This window comes from Phascolarctos cinereus, unplaced genomic scaffold (assembly GCF_003287225.1).
Source record: "Phascolarctos cinereus isolate Bilbo 61053 unplaced genomic scaffold, phaCin_HiC Scaffold_726;HRSCAF=1367, whole genome shotgun sequence".
NCBI lineage: Eukaryota > Metazoa > Chordata > Mammalia > Diprotodontia > Phascolarctidae > Phascolarctos > Phascolarctos cinereus.
The window spans coordinates 254719620-254731815 of NW_027556098.1; the positions used below are offsets into that span (position 1 = coordinate 254719620).

A 12196-nucleotide genomic window follows, 5' to 3' on the forward strand; every position below is an offset into this window, starting at 1 on the left:
GTTAGCGTGGTTTCCATTACTCCACACTGAATGATACCTAGTGTTGACCTCTGGCAAGCCACTTAACTTCTCTAGGCCTCATTTGCCTCATCTGTAAAATTGAAAGGTTAAATTAGAAAACCTGGTTCTATCTAGCTGTAAATCTATGATCACGTAGACAAGGTTACAGACTGTTATATAGGAGTGAAGAACATAAGGGAAGCATTAGCCATTAGCATACTTTTAATATACAAAACTGTATCTTCCAGTGTCTAAAAGGTGACTTGACATTCCTAAATGATATAAGGAATTCACTTTAAAAAATTTTACTTTTTCACTATAAACTTATCAAACAGAAATGTTTCAGTATACAAAAGACAGCTAAAAACAATTATTATATGAAAGTATGAATCTATATGCAACTTTTCAAAAAATTACATATTAAAATTAACATGATAGTACTAGTACTATTGCTCACTTTTCTTTGTCCTTTCTGAACTTTCTTCTCTCTTCTGTGTATTTATTTAAAGTTTAGTTGATGCTGGGTTTTTTGCATCACTATTGTAACTCCATTATTCTTCAAAATAAAAGCCCTTAAAGAAATAAGTATAGTCAAACAAAACAAAATCACATATTGTGTGTATCTGAAAACAAATGGCTCATTCTCTGTTCCTAGTTCATCTGTCTCTCTGTTGAGAGAAAGCATGTACTTCATCTTCAGTCTTTCAGAGTCGTGATTAGTCATTCTATTGACCCAGAGGTCTTAAAGCTATCAAAGTTGTTTTCTTTATATTATTGTAGTAATTATATGAATTCTCCTGGTTCTACTTACTGTACTATGCATCAGTTCATAAAGTCTTCCTAGGTTTCTTAGAATCTTTCCCTTTCATCATTTCTTGTAGTGTAATAGTGCTCCATTATATTTATTTTTCATAATTTTTTTTAGCCATTTCCTAATTGGTGGATACTCATTTGTTTTCTAGTTCTTTGCCACAATAAAATTAGTTGTTATAAATATTTTCGGTACAATGGATCCATTTCCTTTCTTTGATCTCTTTGGAATGTGTACCTACTAGTAGAATGTCTGGGACATAAGGTATACACGTTTTAGTCACTTTGAAGGTATAGTTTCAGAATGTTTTCTAGAATGGTAGGACCAATTCACAGCCCTACCAACTTTAGCCTCAAATTTCTGTAATTTTATAATGTTTAACAATTGCATAAAACTTCAAAGTTTTTCCACGTGTAATTTTTTGCTCTTATACATTATCCATTCATATGGATGCATAAATTATTGCTTTATTATAAAGGTGTTTGCATAAATAATGTACTATATCCATTTTTCAGAAATGTGATACTTTGATACTAAGAGTCAAAATCACAAGGAATGAAATTTAATAAAAAATATAAAAGGAACTTTTCTAAAGATGCCATAAGAGTTCAAAAAAATCTGATCACTTTCACTTTTTTGCTTAATTAGAAGTTGAACAGGACACACTGAAAATTGTACGGAATTATTTTAAAGTAATTGTCTGGGGATTGATTTTATGATATGGGTCATTAAGGCAGATTTCACTTATTAATTTAATTAAAAACTTTTTTTAAAGTATAGATAAGAAGAGAAGTTAAAAGTATATTTTGTAAGATTAAGTAATTCTCTCCAGGCCTTCAGATTCACTCCATTTTTGGATGAAATTAAGCCAGGGAGATAGATGGGATGCTGAATACCCTCTCAAAGGTTTTTGATATCTGAAATACATCATAACAATGCTGTGCACTCCACTATTTTAAAGTCACTCTAATTAAGTACTCCACCCCCCAGTGTTACTTAAAAGTTATAAACATTTTTCTGTGAACACTTTAAATGTTGTTGAGCTTTTTCTTTTTAAGAAAACAGCACACGTAGCATTTTCAGTAGTTGTCATGTCAGTAAGTTTATGCAAATTGACATAGTACAATCAGAATAAGGAGCATGGAATGCCACATTGCGTTTAGACCTCAATATTGTACCATAATGCCTTCCTCACATATAGGAACCAGGACAACAGGAAAACATTTATCTATGATGCAGTTGGGTCTTTGGAAATTAACTCCGAATCCATAAAAGGAGTCTCAGGGAACATCTGTTTAAATGAGGAGAGTGATTCCCATATAAATAACTTCCTTTGACATAGACTTAGGAGCCTCAGCCCTTCATTTCATATTGGTTTCTAAAAGTAGCTTTTGAACAACATTCTTTAAATCAGATGTATTCCTATAAAAAGCTGTCTGATTGCTAACCTTTGGCTTTTTGTACCTTCCTAGCCCCTTTGCACCCACCTCTTCCTTCTCAGCCTTCTGTTCGTTATTCTTTCTATTTGCTCGTTTTGTAGCTTTTACTTTTAATTCCTCTCTTTAAAATGTTTGAAGATTTTTAACCTGTATCTGTGCTGGAACATTAGAGAATTTAATAATTGAAACCTGTAGCAGTAGAGAAGATGGACCTATCAAAAACCTGATTTTTTTTCTTTTAATGTAATGAAATGAATGTATTGTAATGAAAATTTTAAGAGGTAATACTACTGCTACTACTTATACAATAAGGTTCTGCTATAGGCTATTCTCTTTCCTAAGATTATTCTCTCAACAGACACATCCAGGGTATCTAGTCATATAGAAGAAATATGCAGCTTCATCATATGTGATGTTTTACATACACACACAAGTAGTAATACTTTTGGCAAACTTGGAAATTTTGTAATTTGAAGGAATTCCACAGGACCTACCTGCCAGTTTAGAATTTAGGTTAATCCAGGCTTCTAAATTTACTTAAAGGAATATACACATATGTCTTAATGATAGTAAGAATGTATACCTAAGTGCCACTAATAGTATAGTATAATTGTTTATTCAGAAGTCTGATAATTTGGAATTTAGATTCCAAATTCCCTGGATGCAGCATCTTTTATTTTCTTTTGTATCATACTCGGTCTTTGCCTAGAAAGAAAAAAATAGCAAGGGCCTGAATCAGGGGCCCATGTAAAAATTCAGTTCATTTTCATTCAGATCCACATATTGTTTTGTTCTACCACTCCTCTTTATTTGGGTATAGTGCAGGGGTGGGGAACCTGCAACCTCGAGGGCCTTCTAGATCCTTGGATATGCCCTTTTTACTGAGTCCTTTTATTAAGAGGATTTGTTCTGTGAAGTTTAGATTGAGTCAAAGGGTTGCATTTGAGGACCTAGACGGCCATATGTGGCCTCAAGGCTGCAGGTTCCCCACCCCTGGTCTAGTGTAATTCTTCATTTATCTTTTAGTTAAGTGAAAACCAGTGGGCTAGTGATTTAATATTTGTATCATTTTCCCCTTGTATGTTACCTGAAAGCAAAAGTAAAATATGTACATTTGAAATGTTTTCTAGAATTCTGTTCTAGCTCAAATAAACAAAATGTATTTCATTTTCCCCCTGATTTCAAGAAAACAGATTCTATATCTTCCATTTGCTTATTCCTTTCTGGAAGACTTTATCTTTAGTAAGCGATATAAGAGAATTTTGCTATGAAAAGTTTTTTAAATTAGCCTATTAAAACAGAAAGCAATTAAATAATAGGTATAACAGCACAATTATATATAAAGTAACTGTTCTATGAGGTACTTCTTTAAAGCACTTCTTAAAGAAATAATTTAATTTTGTAACTGAATAGCCTAGGAGTTAAATCAGTTTGAACAGTGTATTATCAGAAGAAATAGGTAAGGGATATGGGATCTGCTTTCATATCCCTCATTCTGTAGCCTGAAATTTAGAGACCAAAAGCTTGAAATCAAGTATCACTGCACAATATAAATGCCGTCTATTTCTCTCTTTTATAGTGGTCCTAATCGAGGCCATTACATTGCAATAGTTAAGAGTCACGATTTTTGGTTATTGTTTGATGATGACATTGTAGAGGTAAGTAGTTTTTTTCCTTTCATTTTTCTATTTTCTTTTAAATTCCATAATATGTAGTCTTTCTTTTGTGAATGACACACCTCTTTTCTCTTACTTGATATTCTGTAACCTATGTTTGATGAATTAAATCCTACGTGTCTGATTTAATCTCAAAACTCATATTTTCTTCTTTTCAATATTTTGTACTGAGTAGTTTTACTAGCTGTTTCTTTAGTATTTTAAGTGGAATAATAGAGGGGACAGAATTTTATTTTTTTAAAGGGAGAGAACTAAATTGTTGCATTTAAATTGAAGAATTTATGTGGTATTTGTGAAAAAGAAAAACATCACTTGTATGTTTCTTACCATTTTTGCATTGTGTCGTGCAGAAAATAGATGCACAAGCTATTGAAGAATTCTACGGGTTGACATCAGACATCTCAAAGAACTCTGAGTCTGGTTACATCCTCTTCTATCAGTCTCGGGACTGAATGGGAACTGTGGTGAAGAAATATTTTCTGCCTCATTTCTTTGGTTATTTTGGAAAGGATCACGCACTGATTTTTCAAGAAAAGTGAAATGCAGGGAGCTCAGGGGGCAGTAGTGCAGTTTGCACACAACACGCAAAGACTATGGATTAACAAGCCCTTCATATCATGGTAGTTGATTTATTTGCTCAGGTATCATGCTGTCTGTACAGTTCCATAGGAGAATAATTTGAAATCAGAGATACCAGCTTCTCTTGTCAGAGTAGCCTTCCAGTAATTGATGTGCATATTTTCTTTGTTGTTTGTACCCATAAATTGAAAGCCTTTGGGGTGCATTAGAAGGAATAGGAACCTGTGCTAGATTGTATTGATTATTTAAAAAGAAGACACTGAATACACTGCATAAATTGGCTTATGTTCAGTTTGGTTTTTCGTGAGTAAACCTGAAATATTCTTGGGCCCAACACTTGTAGTTGCCTTCCTGACATACTAGACTCACATGATGAACTCCAGTGTCAGGGAGGCAAGTATGTTTTGCTTCTCTGAAGAAGCTTCTAATAATATACAGTATATGTATATGTAGGGAACAATTGGTCAAAGATGGCTTTTTGCTTCCCCAAGGGGAAAGACTGGCTCTGTAATTATAGTTTATTCTTATTTATTTGACTTTTATTGTATCTGCTAGAGTCTAAGTATTGTATGAATTGTCAACGATTCTATCAACAAGTTTTAAGGATACTTCTGTTAGCTTTAGTCAGTTATACCCTTTTAAGTGTTTAATTTTCTATTTTGAAGGATAAATTTAAATTTTATTTAAAATCAGTTAAGATATCTTAAGAAAAATTCTATGAGAGGAGGTAATTTTTTTTTCCAGGAGTAACTGGTATCTCTGTCTAAATAGTTTTTTCTGTCATTTTAATTTCTAAATCATCTATTCTATTCAACTTGGATGAAATAAAAAAGCTCTGAAATTTTTCTTACAACTGTTGGAATGATAAAAGAAATGTGTACCATAAAGAGATGCTGGTGCAGTGGTGATATGTTATTCTTTATAGTCCTTAAATATACTAACTGTTCACATTGAGGATGTGCTTGGAAAACCTGACATTACTTATTATGATAATTTCAGAATGTCATTTCTTTCCTTATGAAATGATCCACTCACTCTTTAGCAGCCTGGATGATTAGCTGAGTGTACACCCTTTCAATATGAAATTTTCTTGAATAGTCTAGGAATCCAAAAAGATAAAGCCAGCATTTTTGCAGTTTTGCAAATAATACTGGAAAAATTTTCAGAAATTAAATTTTTTGTTTATATGAGATTTCTGTTTTGGATTTTAAAAAATAACTTTAAACACTATTTAAATCATGGCAGCACCAGGTAATGTGTAGTGTAAAATATATGTAAACTATTGCAATTGACACTTTTCCATGCATCAGTATGTTGTCTGACAGTGGCTGAATGTAACTTAAGAGAAAAATAATTGAATATATATTCCAAATAATAGCAATCAGGCTTTGAATGTTCTTTGTCACCCCTATTCAGAGAGTAATTTTTTTTTTTGCTTTACTGTAATTTTCTAAAGTTATTTTATTAATACTGTTAAAATATGGGAAAAAAAGAATGTTTTCTTCGCTGCTATTATTAACATTTACTTTTAGCTCAGGAAAAGACTTCACCTATTCGTTCAGCTGAACAGATCTTTAACAGGGTCACTTAACTAATTGGGCTGTTTAAACAAATGTGCAGGAAGAAAGTAGAGCGGTATTTTAACAAATTGCTTTTTAAGATGCAAAGTTTCTAAAGCCTTACCTTGGCTAGAATTTTTTTGTACAAATTGTACATAGCCTACCTAACCTACCAGCATTGCAGAGAGAATAAAAAAAAAATAAAAGAAAGAAAAACCAGGCATGTGAAAGAAAGTTATGAAAATAGAAGTAAATGAGATTTTTTATTATAAGGGCTTATACCAAATTATCTTGGAATTTAGAGCTGTGTTTCTACAGCTCTCTCTGTACAGGGGAAAGAAAGAAAGTGAAGGCTGAATCATCTTATTTCGTGGGTCAAGCCACAGTATGTGTCAGAAAGAAAGAAGTCCTTTGCATAATATCATGTTAGTTGCTAACTAACAAATGTTTGTTTTAACATTTTACATTTAAAATGTATTAAAAGCCAAGGTTATATTTCATACTTTAGCAAGTTACAGCATTTTTATTGAGTTCAGTGATAGTCACACAATTTTTTCTCTGTTTCTTCACAACATCTACGCTATATTTCATAAAATGATTTGTGGGGGTAGGGGTTGGGGGAGTGATAGTTCTAAATTTACTTTTTACTTCTAATGCAACTGAAGCTAAATAAAAAGTCGAAGTTGATGTCAGAAACTATAGTTTATTTTTTAAACTGTTGGGGTGGGGAAGAAAAGGAATATAATATAGTAAGCAAGAAAAATGACCAATATAGAAAGCATTATAAAGTTGTCTGGTTGATTGTGATTAAGATAAGAATGGGAAAGATTGTCTTAAGTTGTAAATGGTGGCTGATTGCTGTGTAACTATGTAAATGTTCAGTGGGATAGCAGTCCCATATTTTGTATATTGGAGCAAAATTTCTATGAAGTATCTTCTTTAAAGGGTGAGTATCCTATATAAAGTCCTACTCTTGAGTCACATGGCCTCTGTCTTATAAATCTTGTATTTGAAGATGACTAGAGACAGTAGCTGTGAACTTGGGAGAAAGGGACACGAGAGCTATATGTATATGGGCCTCATTGCCTCTGGCCATCAGTTTGTTTTTTATGTCCTTGATGGCAGCAGTACAAAGACCTCACTTTCATAATGTACTACTCTTGATACTTTGTTTAATGACACTTTTTGTGAAAGATTTCATGAGGCAATTCAAATAGAATATTGGACTGGGAGCTGGGAAATAGATTCTGAATCATCCTGCTCTTCAGTAAATTAATTGTGTGACCTTGGGCAAGTCACTTAACCTCTCTGTGCTTCACTCTCCCTATCTGTAAAATGGGAGCAATACCTACCCCCATTTACCTACCTCACAGGGTTGTTGTGGGGATTAATTAGATATAATGTCTGTAAAACATTTGAGCTCCTTGGGGAACGGCTCAATATAAATACAAAATAATCTATTAAAGTTGGTTTATTTGTGCCGGGGGGGTTTTTTAGTGTTTTATTTTTCTTTTACTTAAGTGATTTTATGAGAATTTGGAATAGACACTAAGGAGAATAAAAATATTTTTTCGATAAAGCCAGGTCAGTGGTAAAGCAGTGGTATTCAACAAACACATTAAGTGTCTTCTTGGCTCTCTAGGACAAATACAAGTCTCTGTACTTTCGTAAGACATTACAATAATGTCTAGTTGAATTTTTCCAGGAATTATTAACCCATGTGTAAAATAGTAAACATATCAATATATACATGTGAGATACATATCTAAACTAGCCACGTGTTAGGTAAAACTGACCATTCTGTCCCTTAGTGGACTCATCTCTAAGGAATGGATGATTATACTTGATCTACCTATCTCTATGGTAGGACTTCTTATCTTGGGATCCACATATATAAATGGATTTCGGGGGGCGGGGGTCTGTGAACTTGGATGTGAAAAAAATTACATCTTTATATCTAACTGAAGTTTAGGATTTCCTTCAATTATGAATGTAGCACCAAACATTATTGTGAGAAGTAGTCTGTAGTTTTTACTGCCAAAGGGGTTTGTTCATGACCTACAATAGATCAGAAATTTCCTCTCTCTTATAGGATTATCTACTCATCATGCTATCTTAGGTTACCCAAACACTCTTCAAATCAGTGACAGTTGATCAGCATTCATTTCCCTGTTGCCTCACTTAAAGGGACCAGCGATTATTCAGATTCTATGTTTTATAAATGACACATTGTACTAATTTTGGGGGGAAGGGGGAACCAAAAATTTATTAAGGGAGAGAAAAGACTATTGTGTTTGCTTTGTATGAATGTTTTAGTCACAGAAACAGAAAAACAAGTGGAAACATATCTTCAAAGTATAAATTTAGAATACATTGGTAAGATGAAAGATTTTTCTAGAGAAAAATTAAAAGCTTTGAATCTTCAGATCTTTGGAATATAAGTTTCTGACACCAAAATTATTGCTTACTTCATATAAAGTTGTTTACAAAATTGCTAAGGCTCACTCAATACTAGATATGTTGGTGCTACCAATGGTAAAACAGTGCTTGGTGAATTTACAAAGCAGCTTAAATGGTTTCACTTATTGATGGTAATATAAGAAGTAGAGTTGTCCATATGTCTGAAGACCTTTGTGATCAGTTAATTAAGAAACTAAAATCTATTCAAGTAGATGAATATATAACAGATGTAATTAAGGACGCTAATAGAATTGCATATGTAAGATAATGTATTAAAGTTGATGGTAGGAAAAGGTTGGTACCTTAGGGGCAGCTAGGTGGTGCAATGGATAAAGCACTGGCCCTGGAGTCAGGAGGACCTGAGTTCAAATCCGACCTCAGACACATAACACTAGCTGTGTGACTCTGGGCAAGGCACTTAACCTCAATTGCCTTGCCAGAAAAAAATAAAAAGTTGGTACCTTGCAAAGGACTTAACAGAAATGCCACATCAAGAGAAATTTTCTTTTTTCCTTTTAATTTTTATATTCTGAACTTAAGCCCTCAAAAAGAACATTTCTATAACAACATAAAAATATGAAAACATGAATCTCCATTAAAAGTATATAATTTTATGTTACTCTGAAAACTATACTGCATTTCTGTACTTTATGAATTTCCTTTTGTCCTGCACATTTTGATCAAAATCCTCAGGTCTTTGAAAGTTGTTTTTCTTTATATTGCTTCTATCATATAAATTTTTCTCTCATTTCTACTCATTTTAAACTGTGTCAATTTATACTACCCAGAATTCTCTGAAATAATTCATTTTGTCATTTCTTATGACAATGATATTCCATTACCTTTATATACCACAATTTGTTCAGCCCTTCACCAGTTTTCTAAGAGGCATTCTAAGGCACTTCCTTAGAATCTAGTTCTCACCGTACCCCTCCCCTATTTTCCCCTTCAGTATCAAATATTATCCTCCCTTCTTTAACCCTTCCATCTCCCTCGCCTTGCTTTTTTTTCCCTTGTTGAGTTTAGTGTTTTTCTACACCACTGTGATTTATGTGTGTGTTTGTTTAACCTTCCTTTGTCCATTTCAGATAATTCATCTAATGTTCACTCCTTCTATGTTAATATATTCTTATGCACATCATGTATGAAAAATAACTCTGTTCCTTCTTTCCCTACTGCTGTATCCTTTTTATCCTCCCTTCCCATTCTCCTCTTCAAACCATAATAATAGAACAAGTCCACCCCTAGTACCTCTTTTTTCTTATTTAATTCTCTTAATACCTCTTGAACACCTTAAATTTCTGCAAGGAGACTTGTTTCTTCTCTTCTTATTAGAATGTTTAACACTGCATCATCATATAGCTAGTCCTAACTGTTGAAATTAAATTTACTTCTCTAGATTTCTCTGAACTCTTGTACTTTAGAGTTCCAACACAGCTCAGGTCTTTTCATCAGAAATTTTTGAAAGTTCTCTTCCATTAAATGCCCATTTCCTCCCTCCCTCCCCTGTAGAAATATTCTTAACTTTGCAGGGCAAGTCATTGATTGTAGGCCTATGTATTTTTCATTTTGGAATATTGTAGTCTAAGATTTCTGGTTTATAGTAGAAGTTACCAGTTCTTGTGTGATACTTTCTGATATCTCTTGGTATTTGCACTGCTCCTTTCTGGATTGTTGCAGTATTTTTCTTTGATAAAAGAGCTCTGGATTTTGGCTGTCATTCCTGGAAGTTTTCTTTTTGAAGATTCATTTTTGGAGATGTTTTGTGGATTCTTTTAATCTTCATTTGCCTTCTGCTAAGGGCTTTGGGCAGTTTTTATTTAGAGTTTCTTGTCTAGACTTTTTTTTTTGAATAATGGTTTTCATGGAGTTTAGTGATTTTAAACTCTCTCCTTGAGCTGTTTTCTAGATTAGTTGTTATTAATATTAGATGTCTTACATTTCTGTTTTTCAGTCTTTTTTTTTTAGTATTCTTGCTGTGTCATGAAGTCATATATTTCTTTTTTAGCCATTCTCATTTTCAGTCCAACCTATTTATTCTCTTTCCGTTTCTTTACTAAGTATTCATGTAATTCTTAAAGCACAGCCCTTGCCCCCTCTTTTACTTTCTATTTTAGTTACAGAGTTATTCTGTCCTTTGGGGGAGTTCTTTAAATTCGCAGTATCTTTTTTATACTGGTTAGTGGGGTTTTTTTTATTATTACCTCTCTAGTTTTAGTTCCTGAATTGGGTCTTCATGCCAGGGCTAGGATCTATCCCCCTGCTGCATTTTTGGGTGAGGTAGTTGGCTCTTCATGGTCTCAACTTGGGTCACTCCCAGGGTTAAGACTCCATAGATATTTGAGGTTCAGAGAACTGGATCTTCAGGGCTCTCCCTCACTAAAGAGTGCTGGACCTGGTCGCTGCCCTAGGGATTTCCCAAGAAAACTTTCTGCTCTTAATGCCTCAAAATCCAGAGCTTTTCAAGCTACAAGTGTTCTGGGAGACTACCCTGCTCTGCTTCTCTCCCCAACTCCCCCCAGCCCCATTGCTTATGGGCATCTGGCTGACTTTTTGTAGGATCAAAATAAGTAACTGTAGTTTCTCATTGGATTTCTTGTTCGTTATTCATACTGGTGTGAACTTCTTAGCTGGACTTTTTTTCGCTCCTGTTAAATAAAATGTTGACATTACATCATCTTAAGTATAGTATGTTACAAGTAATAATTGTAAATAACACTGCTGGAGTAGAGAGGCAATCATGACAAAGTTAGGCTAGCATGTATTTACCTTATTGTATAATTACTCAGTCTCTTAAATCACTTCTTTTAAACAGTTTCTCCTTATTACATGTTTCTCTTGTGGCTGTCTTGACAAGTTTGTCTTAATGGTGCAGCTTTATCAGCCCTACTTTGTAGTTATAGTGCCTGTTTTATGATCCAGTGCTATAGAATCTTAAAGATTCTATATGGTTATTTTTCTTTATGGTTAATTTTTAAAAAAATAAAATTATTTGGAAGGAATGAAGTGGACCATTTCATTTTATTAGAAGCTAAGCACTTATTGTCACATTTCCCTTAGCTACTAAGTCCCAAACCAAAACCTTAGTCTTGTTTCTTGGACTGTTGATGCTGGTTTTAGCTGATGAACATGATAGTTTTTCGTTTGTTGATCTCTGGTGTGTCTGAGGTGCACTCCTTAAGATTATGTCTTAAAGCTAAAAAAATTGGTTATTTACTTGCAGAAGATTCTCACCCATTGCTAATTATGTATAACTTCCTGTTATCTTGGGGGTAATTGTGTGCATGTTTTGTGTATTATGTTGTGAAACACACTAGTCTTAAAAGTATAATGGAACAGTGTATGGTGGATGTGAATAGCCTTATATGTAAAGGTAATATAAGATGGTAATACATTAGTGGCAGGAGATTTCAATGTCTCTGCCTGAGTTTTGAATAAGTCTAACAGATATACACAAGGGGAAATAAGGAATTGAACAGATTGATGTAGAGCAGAAAGACTACTAATAAAAGCACATGCATTTCTTAGCACCATAACTTCCTGAAAAATCGACCATGTATGAGAGCACAGAGTCATTGCAAACAAGTGTGAAAAAGCAGAAATAGTAAATATCCTTTGCAGACCATAACAATTAAAGTAGTAATCAGTTCAAGGAGCACAAACAAAACAAAG

General features: G+C 33.5%; 1 protein-coding gene across 2 annotated transcripts in view; it reads left to right on the forward strand.

Annotated features, from left to right (window-relative positions):
• The window catches only part of USP12 (ubiquitin specific peptidase 12), a 127089-nt gene extending 119544 nt beyond the window's left edge, over window positions 1–7545 (forward strand). For both annotated transcript variants that reach the window (XM_020997149.2, XM_020997148.2), the window contains 2 exons: window positions 3830–3908; window positions 4277–7545. In XM_020997149.2, the coding sequence (XP_020852808.1) occupies window positions 3830–3908; window positions 4277–4378 (181 nt within the window). In that variant the 3' untranslated portion in view covers window positions 4379–7545. The remainder of the gene's footprint in view (window positions 1–3829; window positions 3909–4276) is intronic.
• The last annotated feature ends 4651 nt before the right edge of the window (window positions 7546–12196 follow it).